This window comes from Larimichthys crocea, chromosome XI (genome assembly GCF_000972845.2).
Source record: "Larimichthys crocea isolate SSNF chromosome XI, L_crocea_2.0, whole genome shotgun sequence".
Lineage (NCBI taxonomy): Eukaryota > Metazoa > Chordata > Actinopteri > Sciaenidae > Larimichthys > Larimichthys crocea.
Window position 1 is genome coordinate 7,534,018 of NC_040021.1, and position 23,655 is coordinate 7,557,672.

General features: G+C 43.7%; 2 protein-coding genes across 2 annotated transcripts; one reads left to right on the forward strand and one right to left on the reverse strand.

Annotated features, from left to right (window-relative positions):
* Positions 1 to 1,265: 1,265 nt before the first annotated feature.
* On the reverse strand, positions 1,266 to 9,375 carry ttbk2b (tau tubulin kinase 2b). The gene is made up of 15 exons (XM_010740697.3): positions 9,090 to 9,375; positions 8,538 to 8,667; positions 8,310 to 8,457; positions 7,491 to 7,564; positions 7,260 to 7,400; positions 7,072 to 7,176; positions 6,741 to 6,806; positions 6,560 to 6,652; positions 6,354 to 6,479; positions 6,102 to 6,259; positions 5,707 to 5,896; positions 5,168 to 5,382; positions 4,610 to 5,069; positions 3,147 to 3,847; positions 1,266 to 2,500 (listed from the first exon to the last, which is right to left on the reverse strand). The coding sequence occupies exons 2-15, from the start codon at positions 8,604 to 8,606 to the stop codon at positions 2,152 to 2,154; spliced, it is 2,895 nt and encodes a 964-aa protein (XP_010738999.2). The 5' UTR covers positions 8,607 to 8,667; positions 9,090 to 9,375; the 3' UTR covers positions 1,266 to 2,151.
* Positions 9,376 to 11,574: 2,199 nt separating this feature from the next.
* On the forward strand, positions 11,575 to 23,314 carry mideasa (mitotic deacetylase associated SANT domain protein a). Its single transcript, XM_027284022.1, has 13 exons — positions 11,575 to 12,196; positions 12,673 to 14,444; positions 15,916 to 16,131; positions 18,115 to 18,454; positions 18,540 to 18,606; positions 18,699 to 18,841; positions 18,932 to 19,035; positions 19,213 to 19,288; positions 19,996 to 20,084; positions 20,699 to 20,842; positions 20,995 to 21,111; positions 21,214 to 21,383; positions 22,303 to 23,314. Exons 2-13 carry the CDS (start codon positions 12,936 to 12,938, stop codon positions 22,571 to 22,573), a joined length of 3,246 nt encoding a protein of 1,081 aa, XP_027139823.1. The 5' UTR covers positions 11,575 to 12,196; positions 12,673 to 12,935; the 3' UTR covers positions 22,574 to 23,314.
* The last annotated feature ends 341 nt before the right edge of the window (positions 23,315 to 23,655 follow it).

Here is a 23,655-nt window from a genome sequence, read left to right on the forward strand (position 1 = left end):
TGTTAATTAAGTTGCTTATTATAGTGTCAACATCTGGCTGTTTGTTGTGGTTTCAGTTTCCTGTCTAGCAGGTTTGATTCATTACCTACTTGGATCTGTCGTACTAGACTACTCATATCTATTACACACTTCCTCTTTTATGAAAACCTGGTTGATATTTTAGAAAGCCTTAAGGATTATGAATCTCGCCTATATTTAAACAACTTCAGAGCTCATCTCCGGTGAGATGCGATCTGTCTTTGTCTGTAAACATGTTCATTAACTTCCTGTCAATTGCTGCTGTCTTGTGTCTTGCTGTGGCTACATATTGTTCCACAGATGGTGGAGCTTTCATTTGATTGTGGTTGTCATCTGGGACCTTCCACCAACCACCAACACCACCCCCTCCATTCAGTCACTAGCTCGTCAGCAGTCTGTCTTGTGCTTACAGGGACGTCTGTCTCAGAAAACAGCTGCTTGGACAGAATCTGACAACTGAGCCGTTCTCAAGGGGGACGTGCTGCAGTCTGAGCTGGTGTGACTCGAGTTTAACTATCGACTTTGACTCTCTTTTCCCCATTTAAATGATCTGATCACTGACAGCACTGCTAAGCTTGGAACTCTTTCTTCTGTAGAAAGTTATTCTAATAAGATATCTTTACAGACAACTGTGCATTTTCTGTTGCAATTCACTTTTAAATCATAGTTTCCATTGATGCGAATGCCACAAAACAAACTCAAGGGACTAAAACCAAAACTATTTGCATGGCTAGATACTGCTAAGCATGAACAAGCAGTAACCGCCATGTCTGAGAAGTGAAGCCAATGCAGAAGTACGAAAAACTGCAGTTCCTCAAACGTCCACTTGAGGCTGGCTACAGAACGAGTCAGTCTCTATAAGTCCCCATGTTAAAATGTCCAACTTCACAGCAGAAATAAACTGGTACAAAAACAGTTTATGTACCAGGCTACATTTGGCCTGCCTCAGGTCTGCTGATGATCCACATTTTTACTGATTTTTAGATAGCCGGGCGGTGGAAGAGGAAGGACTACAAACATGGCGGTAGCCAGAGCTACTACACTAAGCTTCAAAACTCATGCATATTTTTTTTATACTATCAATGGGCGTGAATGAGAAAATTTAGGTGAATTGACCCTTTAATCGCAATGAAAACTACAGCATGTATAGCCAGGAAATAGTTTTGAGATCTGGCATTTATTTGAACTTATGTATAATATATATTTTAAACTGTGATAAGAATAAAATAAACAACAACAATCAGACATGATGAAAAGTTTCCATTTATAGCAGTTTTCTTCCATTGCCATCTACTTGATGAAAGAAACAATAATGCACATCGTTGCTGGTCTACATTATGATGTATTTTGATCAGAAGCAGTTCAGTAAAAATACAGGTGTCTTAGCGGATTGTACAAACGAATAAAAAAAACAAAAACATTTGCAATGATACTCATGCACTTTTACAATACTGAAGTATGAGTGCACTAACATGTACATTCTAATATGCTGACGCCTTCTTTTGCATGACATATTTCCTAGCAAAATAAAAGCACACTACTACACTGTGATGCCTGATGAGCAATTCATTGTTACATATAATAATTCATCTAGCTGTTTTACAGGAGTGAGGTCAATATGGGACTGCATGCCCTGATTCTGTACATGAATGCTGATGTTGGTATACTGCGCGTGGTGTTATTTGCTATTAGTGTTCTTAATCTGAGTACAATGTTTCTATTAGTGTTTACCATTTTCTTAAATGGTACATATCTACAATTAGCATAATTTCTTTTTTTTCCTTTTTACATCCCTCAAGTATTAAACATGATCTTATATTTGGTCTCATATTAGGCCTACATGGAGTGTTAAGAGAGGAGTGAAATGAGAGGTAAAGAGTTGGCAATCTTCCGTTTTTCTCAGCCTTTTTGTTTCAACTGCAGGTATCATCAAGCCACATCGTCAAGTATTTTGAGAGAGACGTCCGACAAATGAATAAATAAATAAATACAATTTATCATACATTTTACATTACATACAGTACATTCCCTTGAGTAAATATCGTATTTACACATGCTATCAAGGACTGGGTAAGAGACAGCCTCACGAAGCTACAGTTGCACCATCCGATCAGTCACTTGTGTCAAATACAGTCATCGGTTCACTTTGCCAGAGCCTTTACCCTCATGGATCAGCCCCCTTCCCCTGGAGCTGTGGCCCCACTGACAGGGTCCGGACCTGTCTTGTGGGTGAGTGTGCCGAGCAGGTGGGGAGCTGGAGAAGCTAGACGGAGAGCGGCTACGTCCCTGCAGTGCCCCACCATCGCGGAGCTCCTGGCGGGAGGGGGAGGAGCTTAGCGAGCGCTGCAGGGAGGAGGAGGAGCTGCGAGGGCGAGGAGGAGGGCTGAAGAGCATCCCGCTGCGGTCCTGCATCAGCTGAGTCAGACTGGCCAGGAAGTCTGCGTCACTAGTGCTGCTGGCTCGCACTCTTAACCGCCGTCGTCTGGCGAAAAAAAAAGAACATAAGACATAAGATATGATTCTTCCTCTTCAAACGTGTTTGGTGTTTATTTATCTTCCGCATTTTTCAGGAACTGGTATTTTTTTTTCTTTGTAGTGGAGTCTGACATCCATGCACTTGACTCAAACTGCCTCCAAACACATAAAATACTCACAGGAATAAATGAAGCATGTAACCCAGCTCTACTGTTTCTAATTTTAACTCACTGATAATAACCTCACACTTTACTGCTCACTCCAAACTCTGCATCAGAAACTGAACACTTGGCACTGCTGCTGGGTTTTTTTTAAATCGTAAAGGAAACACAATGTACTTGTCACAGTTTAGTGCAGCCAAGATGGAGCAAAGTGAGCTATTAGATGAGACGTGACAGGTAATAACTCCTATTACTGTCCCATGCAATACTGTGCAACATTAAATCAGACTGCAGTTTCTTGTGACATTTCTATAAAAAGAAAAAATCTACGCCTGTTTGGCTACACTATGAAAAGCTCTTCTTCTATATTACTGACAATGTAGCTGCTTGAGTGTTTGCTGACCATGAGTGTCACCAAATCAACCAGCCCTGAAATCTCATATACCATCCAACAAACAAGTGACAAACGCTTTCGCAGCACATGGGCCATACCTGTTGTCCACACAAGGGCGGATAGGTGGTTTTCCAGGAGGTGGTCGAGGCAGGAACCTGCTTGTAAGTTGCTCGGGTATAAAGGTGGCGCTCACAGGACGTGGGATCTTACTTTTACTACCTGACGAGGATGACAGAGAGAGAGGGTCTTCTCCTACAAGGTCAGACCTGGAGCCTCGCTCTGAGGGGAGCCTGTCCCTGGGCAAAGCAGAAGGCAGGTTGTCACAGGACAGAGATGGAGAGGGTGAGTGGGTGGGGGAGCCAGGGACAGGACTGCTCCAGCGGTGACGCCTCTCCATGTGGAGGTCCCTGCTCGGAGAGTCCAGGAGGGCGCTCGCGTCCCGGACCGGGATTCGACTCAGTCTTGGGGATAAGGGGGAGTCTCTTTGCCTGAGCAGAGCTGGGGGTGGGGAGGAGGACACGGTGACGGTGCTCTCCATAGCGCCTCCTGCCGTGTCAGCTTGAGGCTGCTGATTGGGCTCCGAGGAGCGATCGGGCAGACCAGAATCACTCTCGGGGTCTCTATCGTTTGTCAGATGAGCTGCGGGGCCTTTGGCCAGGATTGGCACTGGAGCTAACTCCAACCTATCTCCATCCTTTAAGATTTCCTCTGAGGCTTTGTCAGATCTTCTAGATGGTGCCTCTAGTGGTATAGCATCACTCTTCTCCTGTACCGGTGACTGAGGCCCACAGCTAGAGGACTGAAGAGTTGAAACGATTGTTAAAAAAAAAAAAAAAAAAACACCTTCATAAAAACTTAATATACACACACATCCTCAGTCCTAGAGGTGCTTTAGGGACTAATAAAAGTTTGAACAGCTGCGTTGCCATGGCAACTGGCACAGATCTAAGCAACACCGCGCTTGTGCTGCATTCACACAATGTCAGCAGAATAGATGAACGGGGGAAAACACCACGCATTCCCACTTGAGTATTCACGCATTATCCCAAGGTGAGCAGCCCTCGCGCTAACCTTGTCGTTTCAGCAGATAAACAGTCTGAATGAGCTTCTTCTGTGGTGTGAAACTAGACACAGACACGGCTCCTACAACATTAGCTGAATGGACAGCTGATGTTCATCTGAATGAACACAGCATTATCCACCATACCCGAAGTGCAATGCTCAGAATGTTTGCTCTTGTACTTCAGCCTACAACCATACATCAATGTGTATTATACACAGTTTTTATTTATGGTTCACATTAGATGTGAGTGACATTTATATACGTATATCTTCTTAATCATACACTGTATTGATGTTTTCATTTTAGATTTATGTGTTTTTAAATTCAGGATGCCTTCATAGAATAATATTATTTCATAGATTCCTGTGGTTCCTATACAGATGACGATAAACTTGAACTCAATGTGTTGATTAGGACTCTGCTACAACTAATCTAATTAGTTTCATCTCACAATGCTACTTTCAGTTCATGCACAATGAAAGGTTTGGTCATCCCTACCTGGTCCATCTGGGGCCTTCCCATGATGACTGAGGGCATTTGTCCCAGCATCCCCGGCAGTCTCCTATGGCCCAGTAACCACGTGCCGGGCATGGACATCTGTGACAGGACAGGACTGCTGGGCACTGCTGTGGACTGGCCATCCTGTGGCTCAGAGGACTGGTTGTCAGTCTCAGCAGGTGTGTGGGTCCCGGGCTTTTCCTCCTTCGGGGCCTCACCTGGAGGCTTGGTGCCACCAGAACCGCTGCCTTGCTCTAGCTCCAGCATCACCCACTCCTGAGAGTCACCTTCCTGGGGCACAGGACTGAGGTTTACGGCCACAAAGCCACTGCTCGCTGCGCCCTCCTCTGGGTCAGGGGTTGCTGTGGCAGAGTGTTCCTCGTTGCAGGAAGGCGTCTGTCCCCTCCCAGTTAGGGATTTCTCCCCGACTTGAGATAGGACAGGACGCTGTTTGCCCAAGCTGAAAAAAACATATCACACATGCTATGATGAGTTTCTGCCTGTTTGCAAGCCATCACAAGCATATGCACTGTAATTTGGTGTGTATTGAGTACTAACTAGGCCTCGAGGAAGCGTTCAATGGTGGGCTTGGGTTCAGGTGCAAGTCTTTTCTCAAATGCCAAGCTCTGACTGTGTCTCATCCTCCGGAGCAGTGGCGCCGCCCGGTCCAAGAACATGGTCTCTGATCGTACCCGTCTAGGAGAACTCTGCATGGAGCCGGTGTTGGGGCTCTGGTTCCCCTGGTTCTGACTGTGTTCATCCTCACTCACCACCTGAGAATAGATGACAAGTAGCCTCAAATATTATATAGATATTACACCTGACAGCGAGCGAGAAAACCATGTCTTTAAATTGGGCAGTTTAGTATCAAGACAGTGGGAGACAGTAGGTGGGCTCCTAGTGGGTTTCTACTGAAGCCTAGCAAGAGTAAATGTATGAACAGAGGCTGGCAGGTCCATTATCATATCTCAAAGGCAAAGTGAATGTGGGCCTGGGGAGAGTTTAGAGCTACACTTTACATCTCACTGCACAGGAAGAGAAGCAATTACACACAGAACATCCAACCGAGCGTTCACAGTAAACTACATCGCCCTGACCTTCCTGATCATTGGCTGGGCGTGTTTATGGTTCCGGTTGCGGTCCATCTCTTCCCATACATCTCCACCAGGGGTGGTCGGCGTGGGGATGGGGGGGCAGTTGTCAGCATCACTGAGGCGTTCCCCTTGCAGGACATCCTCTGTGTTCTCCCTCTGCAGCTCGCCCGGCAGCACCGAAGCATTGGCCATGCTGTGGAGGAGAAGGAAGGTCACTCCGCAGCCATTTCTCAGGGATCACTGACTCTGCAGATTTCTATTCTTAAAAACCTCACATCCAACAGAGTGTGAAGGAAGTTTGAAAAGCACAAGTGAAAGTGCAACAAGAACCTACAGCAGTTAAACAGAATAAACAGCTATATGTCGATAGTGACAGAGCTTTCTTTGGCTGTAAATACCCCAAGTACGCTGGCGTGAGGCGAGTGAGTTGCTGAGCAGTGGTTGCTGCGGCAGTGATGGTCAACATATCCTCGGAATCACATTTCTCCCAGTCGTACGCGTCATTCTCCAGCACGTTGTGGCTCTTCATAGCGCTCTCAAACACTGACATCAGGAGCTGTCACAGAGAAACCACAAGTGTCAGCATTTGGCAACCGGGGAGAAATAGATAGTGTGTGCAAAAAAACTAAACAAAACAAGAGATAGCCAACCTGATAGTCAGGCTTAGTGAAGTAGTCCAAGGTTAAGATATGATCCAGGAAGGTGCTGAACTCTGTGGGAAGGTGCTTGAGCATCAGTCGATGGTCATAAGTGTCTTTTAGGTTTCCTACTTGTTCCTGAAAGCAGAAACATGAGTTTGAATGGATACACACACTGTGAATTACAAATCGATACTGACTAACACAGAGACACGTACTTTGTCTTTAATTTTCCTCCAGGGCAGCTGACCAACCATGAATTCAACCAGCATGTAGAAGAGGGACCACAGGTCGTCATGACGGCCCATTTCCTGCAGATCAAGATACACAAGTGTGAGTAACTTCAAGGGTAAAATAAATAAATATGAGTATAAAAAGGTATGAGATGATTTTGGTCACCTTATTCTTATGAGCATTGATTGAAGCATATCGCACAGTTCCTCTGAAGCCTGCCACAGGACGAGGCTGAAACAGAATAAAGATATAATATAATAAAGATTAAGGGTTTAGATTAAGGTTATACACCCTAAATAACATTTTGAGGTATCTGCTATATAAACAATGTTAAAATGTTAATGACAGGGGCATTTAAAACCTTTTTGTGATGGTCATACATCACATGAGGGTCTTTAAGGTCACACAGCAATCATTTGAAGGTTGTATTGTAACAACACTCTTTAGTGTACAAAGCCAAAACAATGCTTTAAGGAAGTGAGCACAGAGTACTCACAGGACGGACTTCCATACTGGAGTTGGTAAACTGACGGGCCAAGCCAAAGTCAAGCATGTAGCAGCATCTGCAGGTACTGGCTAGTCGTCCCATCGCGAAGTTGGACTAACACAGATAAACACGAGTGAGTAAAACAGTAAACTGACTGACAGATTTACAAACCACTGACGGGTTTGAGGTCAACTCACAGGTTTAATGTCACGATGCAGGAAGCCTACAGAGTGGATGCTTTCAATGGCCTCTAAAATCTGCTTGCCGAGTCTTAAAGTTGTGGAGACGGAGAAGATGCCTCGGGTCATGGTCCTGCGCAAATCTGCCAGATTCCTCCCCTGAAGGCAGAAAATCAAGTGTTTGCATGTCACACTCACGATGCAGAGCGAATTAAATACTTAACTAACACTGACAAGTAAAGATCCTACCTGGAGCTCCATCACCACGTAGTTGAAACGATCATTTCGGCCACAGCCTACAAAGCGGCACACGTGGTCTTTGCCTGTCAAAGAAGTATAAACGGATATCAATAATTAGATTGTGTTTTTTTAACAACAGACTAAATCTGTATTACATTTCTCAACATGTATATATTTATTGACACTCCTCCAGGCGCCAATATCAGGTGGAAATATATTTGTGCAGATGTTATATTATGGTTATTAGTATTGACTGAAATCCTTGCCGGAGTGCTCCCTCCAGGTCGGGAGCGAGTTGCTGCTCCGAGTGAATGAGTTCAAGTGTCAGTGATAGGAAAATGGAGTGTGAGATGGACCAGCATGTCGATGCAGCATCCACAGTACTGCAGATGCTATATCAGACAGAAAAAATGGAGCCAGAAGGCCGTCTACGCTCCAACCCTAACCTATGATCATGAGCTTTGGGCAGTGACCAAAAGAATGAGATCGCGGATACAGTCAGCCGAAATTAACCAAGCTCAGCATTAGAGACAGGAGCTCGGACACCTTTGCACTGAAAGGAGCCAGCTGTGGTGGGATAGGATGCCCTTTGGAAGAGACCTCGGGGCAGATCCAGAACCCGCTGGAGGGACTACAAAGCCCATCTAGGCTGGGAATGCCCGGAAGAACACCTCCTTCATTTACTAAACGTTTAAAAGGTGTGGAAAAGACCACAGTGCTTCGATCCATCTCACACAGTAAATGCCACGCTATGATGATCTTGTCTCTGTTGCTCAGTCATTATCCGGGAGTTCACTCTGTCGTTGACATGCGGGCAGCATCACTCACCCTGAAGCTTCTTCAGCACAGCCACCTCCATCTTCAGCACCTGTTTGGGTTGTTGGGCGGACTCCACCTTTAAGGCAACGGTGGCCTGGCTCAACTGATCCAACACCTCGTAGATCTCCCCGAACCCGCCTCCGCCTATCTTCCTCGACTGAAAAGGAAAGGATTGTCAAAAAGTATGCCGGCGGAGAAATGATTTCTGGCAACCCAAAAAAAAAAATAAAAACTCACCACTTTCCATCTCTCTCTGACCACGTCTGCCACTGACAGGATGTCTGTGTGCTCTCCAGCCCCACTCATCCTCCTCCTGAGTGCTCTCAGCTACAAGCCTGCAGCTGGCATCAGTGACGCAAGCCCCTCACTGCAAGAAAAAAAAAAATTAAAAATTCAGTTTCCGCTTCATCCTTTCACAATCACTGCACCCCTGTGTGTGGTATGCAAAAGAAGGAAGCACGACTTGTAGCTGATTATTCACAGTGTGTGTTCAGTGTGTGTGTGTGTGTGTGAGGAGGGGGAAACACCATTTAAACAGCTACACCTCAGAGGTTCGTGCCACCGCCGCTAGATGGGCACAAAAAACAGCAGCTAGCACCATCAGGTCTGTTTGACTCCGTGCCAAAAACACACACACACACACACACACTCGTCATAAAAGGCCATAAACCTGCTCGTTTGAGAGGATTAACCGGCTAATCTAAGCAGGGTGACGGGGTGTCCAATGCGGCTTTCTGCTGGTGGTCCTGTAAACAAGCTACTACCTACCTAGCATGTCTGACCTCTTACCTCGCTCCGTTGCAGCGTTACAATATCGGTTAGTGTGTGAAATCCAAGCGGTCCCCATGCTCCCGGTGTGTTCCTACGAAAGGCGGCTCGTTCCAGCGGGTTGTTGTTTATTTTCAGAAACGGACAAACAGAGTTTGGTGCGGCATAGCTTAGCCCTTAGCTACGGGCAGCTAGCCTCGCTCGTGCTAATGGATGTGATGATGATGATGGTGCCCCCCCCCCTCCGCGCGCTCTCCCTCTCGTGACGTCACAGCGCCAGTGTCTCCTGATTGAACCGCAAACTCCCGCATCCCTGAAAGAGAGAGAGGGGGCTAAATGTAGTCCATACATTACAGAGGAGAGGAGAAGAGAAGGAAGTCTGCAGCAGCTTTCTTTAAACTGATCATAATTTTTTATCTTTATCTTTATTTTATATTTTTATTTCATATTTTATTTATTTTATTTTTTTTATATATATGTTTACATCTTTACGTTTGGACAGAGAGAAACGTAATTTCAATTCTGTGTATGTCTTGTACATTTGCAGTTTTGACAATAAAAAACTTGAAACTTGAAACTTAAACCAAAAAAAAAAATCAGTTTTCAGGGGCGTAGCTGGGTCTTCTGGTGGCCCTGATAAAATACTGATAACCCTCCAACACCAACCAACCACCACACATGCATCTAACACCACCACTGCCACACAGTACAATACTAAACACAAATAATATAACCGCAATACTAAAAGTAGTCAGTATGCATTTCAGGGTTATGAAGTAATATCACATGTTGCATCAGGAATGAGTACATCAGAGGGACGGCACATGTTAGAGGTTTTGGAGATAAAGTCAGAGAGAGGCCAAGAGAGATAGTGAATATATTGGTAAAAGGATGCTATTTGAACTGCCAGACAGGAGGCCTAGAGGAAGACCAAAGAGGGGTTTATGGATGCAGTGAAAGAGGACATGAAGGTAGTTGGTGTGAGAGAAGAGGATGCAGAAGACAGGGTTAGATGGAGGCAACTGATTCGCTGTGGCGACCCCTGAAGGGAAAAGCCGAAAGGAGAAGAAGAAGAATAAGTAATATCACATGTTGCCATTTCACCGCATAGATAGATAGATAGATAGATAGATAGATAGATAGATAGATAGCATAGATAGCTAGATAGATAGATAGATAGATAGATAACAACAAACTATACATAATAAAATATCAAAATAGCAATAGTAAATAAAATATATTGTACAAGAGTATATACAGATATACAGTAGATTAGTAACAAGTACCAAGACAACGAAATGCAGTACATATGAACATGATATATATAACATGACAAATGTTTAATGTGTCGTTCTGGTCTGTCCACATTTGTACCATACCTTGGCATGCAGCAACACCTGCAGACACAAACATTCTGTGAACACGAGAACCCGAAGAGCAGATATATGATTTATTTAAAGGTACACATTGTTTTTTACAGAAGCTCTAAATTATCATACGTTCATGCATTCTGTTTCCTCTGTTTTCGTGTGATAATGAGTTGATTTAACAGGATAATTTTCTCAAGATAACGACATAATTAACATGAGATCTAAAACAAAAAGACAATCTAGAAAATTAAGTGTGTAAATTAGTGTAGCAATGTCAGAGAGGCAGGAGTATATTGCTCAGCACTTCACATCCATCAGTCAGCATGGCACAATGTGAAATCTCTGCACGCCTATCACATTAGATTCATTATCTCGAGATTCTCAAATTAATTATGTCGTTATCTGATGAAGACAAAGTCTTGTTATCTCGAGAAAGAGAAAACCAGTTAATTCTCTCTCTTATCTTGGGATTACCACATTTGTTATTTCAAGATCATGACATAAATAAGTCAAGAGCTTGAGAAAACATATTAAATCAACACGTTATCACATGAAAACAGAAATTGAAAAGAATGTATGATTTTTAAAAGGAGAACAGCGACATTTTTTAGACTCTGTGTCGATGAATTTGAGAGGTCTCAGGTTATAAACCTTCAGAATTAGGTCTTAAAAGTATCCTTGAATATACTAAATTGTGCTCTTGAATTAATTATGTCATTACCTCGGGATAACAACATTTGTTATTTTAACAAAATGACACAAATAACACTTGAGAGCTTAAAAAAACAACTTGTTATCACAAACAGACAAACAAATTTAAAAAAAACATAAAATGTATGAATGCATGACCACTTAGGGCTTCTGTGGTAAATTGCTTTAAAGTGAGTAAAATGTTTTATGAATTAAGTAGATATATATTCTATTGTCCACATGTAGAAATTGAAACAATGTGCACAATGAAACATTTAATCAAACTTAAAGGTCTCTTATAAATGATCTGGGGTGGGGGTGTTGGGGGGTCTGCATGAACTTGACCCCAGTCTTCCTAAAAACCTTGTCTACGCCCCTGCTGCTTCTTCTTACCCACAACAAACCAACTGTTTCCGTGTGTCGAGCTGTGAGGACTCCGCAATCCGGGGCAGCCATGACAGCAAAACAAACGTACACGGATGCATGGATGGGAGTGGCCGAACAATCGGATTGGATAACAGGATGCGGAGTCGAGCTGTTTTGGGGTGAGGCGGTGCGTTCAGGGGGAGCACAACTTTTCTGCGTGTGTTTGCGCAGTTACGCAGCGTTTCATCCAGTGTGGATAAACCGACGCACGGAGTTTGAAGTGACGCAGCGCTGTGTTGAAATCTGCGAAAAACTTGCTGCTGCCTGCTGCTGCACGGCACGGCACGACACGGAGTCTGATGTGTGGGTTTTTTTTTTTAACTCGCTGATGCGGGGGGAGAAAGTTGTGGACATGTTTTCCTGAAGTGCACGGTTTGACGGATACAGTGTGCAACACAGTAACCACAGCGTTAACGAGCCTGTGCGCCCGGACTTTGGATTATGTTTTCGTTGGATTGTAAACTCGTCTGTTCGCCATATTGTGCGCTGTAAAAAAAAAAAAACTCCCGAGCGAAAGTTGTCAAGAGTTATGACATCTGCTGCGCACAAACCCTTCATGGAGCATGCATGCAGTCGACTCTGATCGAAACCAAAGTGACTCCATGGAGCTTGCCATGGACAGCTCTGTGCACCACTGATCAGGTACATACACTGTCTTGTTTTTACTAATCCGCCGTGTTGCCACACAGTAGCCAAACTCTTCTGTCGCTTCCTTCTTGCTTGATTTTTTTTTTTGAACATAACATCAGTGGCTATCGCTCGGGTGATTACACGAGTCCCTTCGTTTCCTGTATTTCTTGTTATGCCAAATGGCAGCTGCACTGCAGGCGCCTCCTTGTTGCTGCTTTCCAAACTTTCTTCAGCTCATAACGTCCTCTCTGCACGCACCTGGACGTAATTATCGAAATATAGGTTTATGCCTCTCCCCCAAGCTCTTACCTCAACAGACAACACTGTCTGACTGATTCTCACTGCACTGACTGGGCTATTTCTGCTTTGTGTAGGCCTCGATTTCCTCTTTGCTTGCACACGAGTGAAAGGCGACCGAAAACTTTTTGTATGCTTGTCTTGAGAGAGGAAAAAGAAAGTTGTCTAACCCCCTTCCTTTCTCTCACAAGGTCCTGGCACCGTAAAGAGGATGAGAAGAATGGACAGCAAACCTCAGATTTGATTCTGGAAGGAGGGTTGCATGCTCCCCACCCTGCACTTTCCTTTGGGATTTATATTTCCTCCCAAATACCTCTGTATACACAATTAAACAAAGAATTCTTCAGCCACAGGCAGTGAAAGCACACTACAGAGGCAATAACTGGGCGGTTTGCACGCTCAGAGATCAACATCGAGTGCTCTGACTCCATTTAAATACTTTTGTGATATTACTATGAGTCTTCCTCCTCAAGTTAATACTAACAAGGGTGGCAAGCATCGGGCTGCAGCCATGAAAGAGCCCGTGCATTCAGGGGAGGTTTATTATGGCATGGGACCTCCGGCTTTAGAATCAAGCCACAATGACTCTGCTAGCAGCTCTGGTGTTTACAACCAAGAGAAAGGGCCCCAAAGTCTACCACATTATCAACAGGCTACTCCAGTAAAGTGGATGCACCAGGACTCCATACAGCCGCCCGGTTGGTCTCAGGAAGCTCCTGTGCCAGCCTGGGGGCAGAACTTTGGCACCTATATGAGCGGAGTGAATGTCAGGGGTCAGATGGCGTTCCACAAGGGAGTTCACGAGGGTGTAGCGCTGCCAATGGGGGGTGAAAATCAACTGCCAGGACCTGTTGAGGCTTATAGAGATGCCACCCAGGCTCAGGCGCAAGCTCCAGCCCAAGCAAGGGGGCTCGAGTGGGAGCAGCACGCTGCGGCAATGCACCAGGCTCAGCTGCAGGCCTATCAGCATGCCCACAAAGGTGTGGAGCTCAGTCAGCCCCATATGCCTTCTCACTCTATTCAGGGGCCCATGCTGCAACCCTTTCAGGCAACTTTTCGCCCCAACAAGCAACAGTTTCCACCGGGTTATTACTCTGTTTTCCAAGGCAACAAGGGAGTGCCGAGCCTGGCGTACGGCGAGCAGCCCAAAACTCAACAACAACTGCTCCACCAGATGCAGCATCAACAAATGCACCACCATCACCAGCAGCAGCAGCAGCAGCAGCAGCAACAACAGCAACAGCAGTTGCATCAGCAGCACCACATTCAATTACAGCAGCAGCAACAACATTTGCAGCAACAGCAGCAACAAATCCAACAGCATCAAATGCAGCACCAACAACAACAACAGCAGCAACAACTGCAGCAGATGCAGCAACAGTATCACCAGCAGCAGCTACAAGAGCGACAGCAACAAATCCAGCACATGCAACAGCAGCAGTTGCAGCAACAAAATGTGGCACAACAAGAAACGACACAACTACAAGTGCAACCAAAACAGCAACAAACCCAAAACTTTGTGACGTATCAGTCTCCCGAGCCTTGTCCGCCCGACATTGTGCCTAAAAAGGAAGATGTTCAGCCAGTGGAGCCGCAGCAGAAACCAGAGGCTCCAACCAGAGATGCATCATCCGTACCCGAACCGTGCCCTGAAAAGGTTGCCACAAATCCTGCAGAGCCTTCAGACGCAACGCCGGCTGCGCCTCGGCGCTCGCGCCGCCTTTCCAGAGAGGGACAGTCCCCGCTGGGTCCCCCTTCGACAAACATCTGGTCTCAAGCATCTAAAGAGCCTCCAGCACCCCAGAACGGAGTAGCAGGCAGTGTGGCTGTGAGAGGAGGAGGGGAAGTGACAACAGGAGGTGTCATCCAGATCACCAGTAGAAGAAGGAGGGCGTCTAAGGAGTTCAACTTGGAGACTCTGGCTCAGAAGGCGTCAGAAATGGAGCCTGCTAAAATGGTCAAGGTTAAAAAAAAAAATCTTATTACTCCACCGCTGTAGTTGATCACCTCTTTATAGCCGTTTGAATACTTGCTATAGGCTCAGTTTGCTTGAAGAAGAGTGGCAAGATCAGCGAATCTTGACGTAAGAGCAAATTCTCTCATTGGCAAAAATTGGCAAGCAGCTGTACAAAGAGGAAGAACACTGTTTCTATGCAGAACTTCCCTATGGTTTACAAAACTCTTTTCTTAGGTTTGCTCATTTGATTCCTACAGCTGTCGAAGTTTCAGCTTTAGCAGGCTGTTTTACAAGCGTGTACAGTCATACTATACACTGTCACACACCGGATACTGGCGCAACCCAAAACAGCCATTATTAAAAAATCTGCCTTTTTGGATTTGAAATGTTGCTCTCATTTGATCATGACAAAGGCGATACTTTTACTTTGTTATGCAGGATTCATAATGTTGGCGTTCTACGTGGCACACCCACTGCCACTGGCTACTTTATTTACTCTTTCGCAGCTTTGTTAAACAGACACAATGCACAAAATCTAGTCGAGTTCAGTTGTGGTCTGTTTTTATTTCAGAGCACAGGGACGTTTAGAGCGCGCTGCCCTCAGGGGCTTTTAGGCTCGTCATTGAGTTTTTGTGCAGAGTGTGCATGGTGGATGTACATTTAAGGTTGCAAGTTGCATGTCTGCACACCTCCACATTCCTCAGGCTCTTTCCCAGTCATTCAACAGAGCTAGGGAGGGGCCGAGCTGTCAACCTGCACGGCTACACTCCTATATTCCCCAACACACACCAAACAGGTTTCATATTGCTATTCACAAACCAGAGCTGTTGCATTGTGACAAGCAGCACTTATCTGGGTTAGGAGATGAGATTCAAGCGAGATTCACTCAGCTTTTGCCTGAAGTACAAAGTTTAAATCTGATGTATATGTTTACCTGACGACCAGACTATAGGACTGCTCAGAATTTTATCAGCTCAACCACAAATACCATGAGATGTGTGTGCACTCCTCTGAAAGGAAATGTGTGGTAATAAAACCGTAATCCTCATGTTACATGTGACAGAGGCAATGCTGCAGATTTTTACTTGCTTTTGGCACCATAAATGCAACATTTGAAGTAAAGTACCCACTAAACGAACTAAATTTTCACCGTTTAAAGTATCTGAAGCTGTAGGATTTGTTGCTTTTCTCAGCCTTTCTATGTCTTCATAGTCATAAGGGGCATTTTTCACAAAGGATGAATCTACTGCAATCTCTGCAAAATCTGTAATGAAAGTAATCTTAAGTAATAGCCCTAATGTAATTTCTTAAATATATTGCCATCCTGTGTAGATGACTATGTGCACTCACACCGTCTCCCTCTCTTTGTGTTTCTCAATCTCTTTTCCATTTTCTCCACTACTTCCTAAATCTCTCTGCTGCTTTCTCCTTTTACCATCTTTCACCATCTTCCCCACTCGCTCTTGCGCCTCAACAGGAGGACGGTCCTTCAGGCAGACAGGCCTCAATGGTGCCTCTGGTCATCCCTGTATCTGTTCCGGTGCACAGGATTCAACCAGATGCTCAGGGTGGCTGGCCTCAAGGACGACTCGGCCCGGGTGAGCGGCCTACAGGACAGTCCGAACGCAAACCTTCTGTCATCGTGGCTCGGCGGCGATCGCTCAGAAACTCCATAACGGAGAGTTTTAGCCAGGTTAGTATTGTGAGGACATGATGATGGTGGCATTGCATTGATTGAGGGTAATCTGTAATCACATTATCACCCTATTAAGATGTCAAAATTTCCTCCATAAAAAGAAGAAGTATCCAGATCTGTCACTTAAGTCAAAGTTGCAACTCATCAATTAAAAGATATTCTCTACAAGTATAAGTTAAACTGTATTTGTTATTTGTTATGCAGCAGAATGGATCCCTGATTGACATATTTATTATTATTATTATTATTATTATTATTATTATTATTACTGATTTATTAACACATGAGCAGTAGCGTTTTAGTGTCGCAGTTGTGTGTAGTGAAAGGTGAAAGAAGCTGTTCTTTGCTCGTCTTCTCACTGAGAATCAGATGCTACGCTTGATACCACTCTCGTATCTGTCTCACAGATCGACATGAAGCCACAGTCAGCAGCTGGTTACAGTAGCTTGGCGTAGCATGAAGAGCTAGAAGTTAGCCTGGCTCGCCCTAAAAATAACTAAGATTTCTCAGTCAACGAGCCCGGCACAGAGCCAGGTGTTTGTAGTCCTTATGCTAAACTAAGCTATGTTAACTGGCTGCTGGCTCCACTTTCATATTTGCTACTTACACTCCTACCTTTTAGAAGCAGAGGTGTACATTTCAGCAATGATTACCGCCTTCTGAAACCCGGTGATCGTCAGTATGTAGTTTGAGACCCCCCCCATGGATTAGATGAAAACATGACTCTCGATCCTGAACTACACAAACAGCTGTTTTAAACTTCTGTAGGTTCACAGTGAAGCTTCACACAGCAAGTGCTTCCTACTTCGTCGTGCTTATTAAGAAAGTAATTTAGTTAGAAATGTGTGGAGAAATGTGGCAGTGTTCTTGGACCACCCCCCATTTTGAAAATTGGAAGATAACACCGGTGACAGTGGTGCTTTGGTTCTATCAGATGTTGGAAAGGTCCAGTGTGCCTGTTAATCTCCTAGCAGAGTCATTATCATCAGTAAACATCTGTCGCCAAATCAACAGATAACGACATCAGTAGTTAAGAACTACAGCAAACACTTATTTGAGCTACTATGTCTGAAATACACCCGAGGAGCAACTGTTGAAGCCTGAACTTTACAACACAAACAAACAAACAAACTGCTTAATTAAAGAAGTCAGTCAGTGTTTTTTTTTTCTAACCACAATCTCAGTTCTCTGCAGGGAGTGATTTAGTGTTCTACACAATAATGGGTGCACAGTAGTGCTGGTAATCTTGCTGAGGAGTTGGCAGCTCTTCACATGCTTAACTACTCCCTGTAATATTTAAAACTACAAAATTACAGCAAATGCGGCGAAAGTACAAATTCATGTTGCTTCACTTGTAACGGCGCAATCCTACCGGGCACAGCTGTGATGCATTCCAGCTGTGCCACGGCCCGCCGGAGATGATGACATCCGTTCTAGACAATGATTGTGATTTCACCAGACGCGTTGCAGTACGTTTCAGAAGCTTCGGCTCCACGGAGAATATGCGGCTCTTCTATTTTTGACGGAAGCCGCAAAACAACAGGTCAAGCAACACAGAGCAGACTGAGTCAGACACAGAAACAACACAGGGAATCTGGTCAGTTTTTCAAAATAAAACACAAAGTCTAGTGGGCAAAATGCTTTTTGAAACATGGGGCGGTGTTTAGCTCAGTTGGTAGAGCAGCCACCCCACGTGCGAAGGCTCAGACCTTGCTGCGGAAGCCCAGGGTTTGAATCCGACCTGTGGCTGTCTCTCTCAGACGTAAAAAGCTTGAAAAGGCCCAAAAAACATTAAACACTCTTGGTGGCATTTAAATGCTCGTGGAGAGCGGACCAAAACCATGTTGCAGGTGTGATGTTACAGAGCTGTGTCCAGTGGAACCCAGGGGTTGCTGTATGATCCAAAGCAAAAAAATAAATAAATAAGAAAGATCTGATCAAACCCTAAAATGCGCCTCAAACCTTCTTCTATCTATCCAGGATGGGGAAAGCGATGCGACAGACGACGATGGAAAATCCAAATTTAAGCGCCGACCTCGCCCAGAGCCTCTCATCATCCCCCCGCACAGACCATCCACCTTCATCCCTTCATCCCTCTACTCCACCATCACTTCCTACCAGAGCAACCTGCGCTCTCCGGTGCGCCTGCCAGACAACCCGCTCACCTTGCCCCCGTACACGCCTCCACCCATCCTGTCTCCCGTGCGCGAGGGCTCGGGACTCTACTTCTCCACCTTCCTGACCAACATTGCGAGCAACCAAATCCTGCCACCGCCGCCGCCTACACCCAAATCTGCAACGCGCAGTCTTTTGCGCTCCAGTGAGTCTTAGTTGTGTGTGGACTTTTTCTACTAATGAGTCATTCTCAGATGATCTCTAAAGTTAAAATCATTTTGTATTCTCAGCGAGTTCAGAAATCACTCCTCCTGTTCTGCCGCTGATCACTGCCGCCACACCTGTTAGCCTCGAACCGTAAGTACAGTCACCTAAACAGGCCTCTCAGGTTATCAGGTTATCACCATAACGCTCTGTGTTTGTTTTTGTGCCTGTTTTTACTTGTCCAGGCGTATTAACATCGGGCAGAAGTACCAGGCAGAAATTCCCGAGTTGCAAGATCATCTTTCCTCCCAGTTTGACCAGCACAAAGCGGACTTGGTTTGGCTCCCTGTGGATGATTCCCGCCTCAAACAGGGCGATCAGGAGAGGAGTTAGTATCTCACATTTCCTGTCGTTCACCAACCCTTATTATTAGTCTCTTTGTGTGATGCTTATTCTTTCAAACCGTTTTTTTTATTAGTGGAGGATTTGATGAACATGGCGTGTTCCAGTGTGCTCCGAGGTGGAGGAACCAACCAGGAGTTGACTTTACACTGTTTACATGAATGTGGAGGTGATTTCCTTGTGAGTATAGTGACTCATATTGACTCACTCAACTCGGATTCCTAAAACTCGACGACGGCAGAAACATTTTTCAGATATTCTTTAATTTTCACTGCAGATTTGTTGCTCGTTTCTATTATATTAAAGCATGCTAATGAAGAACAATGTTTAATTGTGATTAACTGTGTTGATTTTAAGGAAACACTGGGGCGTTTGATGCTTCAGGACCCAGCTTTCCCCAAAGGCCATCACCTGGCAGGTTATCACTACTCAGGTGAGTAATATTAGAGCAATTCTTGATCTCTCAGTCTGTCATTTTCTAATAAATAATAACGCACTTTATTTATAGAGTGTTTTTTTTATGATACGCAAAGTGTGCACTCCATCTATCGAGGCTAGAGCCCTCATTGCAGTGATTCCAGCCCGTCATCCTTTCTCTCTCTCTCTCCTCTGAGTCCTTTAATAAAGCAGAAAATGATCCCCAAAAAAGACATTTTACAGAATTTAAGATCATCAAACAACACAATGATAATATGCAGACAACATAATTTACCAGCAAAGCAAAGCAAATCCTAAAAAGGTGAGTTTTGAGTTGTGGTTTGTATGTAGCCAGGTTGGTGCAGACTTGGGTGTAGGCAGCTATAGACAAAGCTCTGTCACCCCCAGGTCCAGTGCCTGCTCCTGAGTGGTGGAGACAGAAGGTTGGCATCAGAGGGAGCGGAGGCTGCAGGCTGGAGTGTGGTGGTGGAGCAGTTAGGAGCACTGTAGAGGGACAGGGAGCCAGTGGAGTTTCTGGAGGACAGGGGCGATGTGGTCATGGGAGTGGCACTGGCTAAGCAGATGGGCAGCAGAGTTCTGAAAATATTGGAGTTTATTTATGACCTTGGATGATGTGATAATTTTTCCTTAATGTCTCCCTAAAATTATTTAAAGGCTGAAGAAATTTTTAATAACACAATAAATTGTCTGATTTATTTACAGGCTCCGACTGCTGGACTGCAGAAGAGAAGCGCTACTTCAATAAGGGGATCTCTGCCTACAGGAAGGACTTCTTTATGGTGCAGAAACTGGTATGCTTGTTCATTTTACCCTGCAGCGTGAATGATTATGCATCAATATAAATAAATCTTTAAGAAAAAATACATTTAAAATTAATTAAATGCGCTCTGTGTAGCGTTTCTACACCAATAAATCATGAACACATACATGCTGGAGCATTAGTGTAATTGCTTCAAACAAAACGGATCAAAATAAAATACAGCTTTTCAGCCGTTACTGACTCATGTCTGCGTTTGACAACATGAAGCCAGAGTCGGATGTAATGGAAAATGCCCTTTTTGCAAACAGGACAAAGCTGCTCTTCATCACAAACACCTCAAACCTCGAGTTTAGTTCAAAAATGTGCAACAAAAAGAAAAGGAAAATAAACAAAAGACAGGAAGTAGGTGGATTAATGGGAAATGTGGTCTTCATTTTGAAGAAGCGGTAATAATAACAATTCCCCTGGCATGAGTAAGAGGCTGCCACTCAGCTTAAGATTGCTCTTCATTACATAATGTTATAATATGCACACATATCACTCACTGATCATCAATATATGGATGGTACAAATGCACACACAGCTGCTGATGATAAAATTCTGCATGTGTGTTTTTTTTTTTTTTTTCTTTGGCTGATTTTTAAGGTGCGGACCAAGACTGTGGCTCAGTGTGTAGAGTTTTACTACACATACAAGAAACAGGTGAAGATCGGTCGCAATGGGATCTTAACCTTCGGCCCCCCAGATTCACCTGTGGAGAAGCACACAGAGGCTGTGGTGGACGTTAAGGTACAGTGGATCAAATGAACCATGCATGTACTAAATGTTATTTGCATAGACTGGGCCAAGTTAGATGAGGGGAAAGGTCACCAAATAATCAGTTTGAATTAGAATATTAAAGGTCTTTCTAATATTTAGTGTATTTTTCTGGTGTGACTCAGAGTTCACAGCAGTCAAAACTGACAGATGGCGATGACAAGAAGGACGTTTCTCACAGCCAGAGCCTTAAGAGCAGCCAGGAGGCGAGGGTTGCCCAGTCACTACAGGCTCATGACTATGTAAGTGTTTCATTACACTGACTAGTATCACGCAACAGTTAAACGCATCTTGGATCATCGTGTGTGTGTCAGCCTAACTTCTGCTTATGTTTGGTGCTCCAGGCAGGAACAGTGGTGATGATGAGAGAGCCGGACATTGTGAATAAGGAGGCTCACCATCCGGCAGTAGCCCACAGGCCTCGAGCCGAGCCCGCAGCAAAGAAGAGCAAACCACCCGTGAAACCACCGCCGCAGGATCCTGACGCAATATTTCCGTGCAAGAAATGTGGCAGGTGCGTTCAAATCATCGCAGAGGTTTAATCGTGATTAAGTGATTAAGTGATGCTGGCTCACAGGATGTTACAGACTCACTATCTATTAATCTTTCATTATTGTGTTCTTGTGTGTGATCTTTATGTGGGTCAAAAATATAGAAATGCACATTTTCTAATTATAAATAAATAAATAAATAAATAAATAAAACTCAATCATTTTGAAAATAAATGTTGGTGAAATAACATTTCATAATACTAAATATTGATTTTATTTAATTGTTTATTGAGAATTTATTTGATTATTTCACAGTTTCATGCTTATATAATAGATCTAGTATAGTTTTACAATACATAATGTTTAGTTATTGTTATTATGTCTTATTTCCTTGTATATAATATAAACTATATATTACATATTATAAACATCAACAATCAGGATCTTTATGCACAGAAGTGGTTTCTTTTTCTTTCTTTGATTTTTGGGTTCTGCACTAATGTTCATAATATCTCATCTCCACTGTGACTATAAATGCATTTCCTGGCTTTTCTCCAGTTGTCTTTTAATTGGAGTTTGACTGATATATTGGCTGGTATTAACCTTCTTCAGATGTATCTGCTCTGTATCCTGCTCATGTAATACTAACTAATTATTATACTTCTTCATACCCTTTTATCTGGTCGTAACAATTCGTATTAATTAGAAAGAACTCATGTTTTGGATTTAAAACTGCAATATTGTAGGGATACATAATTTGTAATAACAAAACATGAATAATATTAATCAGACAAAATGATAATAATCAACTTTTTATGATCCTTTAATGTGTCAGAATAAAACAACCTCAGAGTCTTCTGAAGCTTGTTTTGTTTTGATCTTCGATCAGTTCAAATGAATGCTGAATTCTCCCAACAGCCTAACTTTCCTCCTGTACCACAGGGTCTTTTATAAAGTGAAGAGTCGAAGTGCCCACATGAAGAGTCATGCGGAGCAGGAGAAGAAGGCTGCAGCGCTGCGTCAGAAAGAAGAAGAGGAACAGGCAGCAGCTGAAGCTCGGGCCAGAAAGGTGGCAGCGGCGGCGGCGGCAGCAGCAGTGGCGGCGGCGGCTCATCGGGGAGGAAACGGGAACGGAGTGGCTGAACAGGCGGAGGTCAGCAGCCATGAAGACTCATCTGAGGCAGAGGATGATGACGATGAAGACTGGCATTGAGAGACAAAAAGCAGGAGAGAAATCAATAAGAAGACGATTAATGGATAGACACAGGGTGGAGATTGAATATCAGAGAGGGAGAGATGTATTAAAAAAAAAAAAAAAAAAAGATGTACTGCCTCACAGAGAGCAGAATAATCTTCCTGTTAACCTTCACACTCCTTCCCTGGCTGACACTGGCTCTGTGTGACCGTGATCTCTCAGCTGGGCAGTGACACTCCACAGTTTGACACATTTGTATCTTTTAAATATTCAGAGGAAGTTTATTTTTTGGTAAATGCACTTATTCTGTACGCTTGAGCTTATTGCCAATATTGCCTTTTTATATCCTTTATTTAATTGAATATATGTCAAAAACATTATCCATTTTCACTGCGTGGATGGTTCAGATAAGATAATCAGGATGCCTGTTTAGCAATTAAACATAAAGATCAAAGCAATCGTTTCACTTTATCGTAGCAGCCCTTTTAAATAGAGTAAGAGCTTGTATTTAAAATCTTTTTCTTCGGAAAATACTGCACTGAATGTTGCAGGTTTCCATCAGAATTTTAGGTTGGTTATACACTTTTTACAACTAAGGGACCTTTTTGAAATGAATATGTACAAAAAAAAAGTATATATGAGATTGCCATATATTTATGATACTGCATTTTGCAATGATTTTGGTAATATAAAAACTAATCACGTCAGCTGCAATATGACTTGTGAATTGAAAAAAGTTTATTAAAAATCTCTACTGTTCAGAGAAGCGTCTTTATTTGGTCGGTGCATGATTGCAGGTCATTGTTGCTCCAGCAGGTGGAGGCAGTGGTTCATTATGTTGCAGGATTCTTTCTTCACACTCTTGGTTGTGTGTAGATAAATAAATAGATATTTTGTTGTTATCGTCTGTTTGAATTTAGATAAACCTGGCTGTAATTCTCTGTGGAGCTATTTGTTATTTTACCCCGACTATCTCCTTTAAATCTTAAATATTACATAAAACCTGTCCTTACACCAAAATCTATATCAGTTAAATAAAGATTTACCACAATAAAATATAAATCTACAATGCTGTAGTCATAGGGCTGATTCAGTAAGCT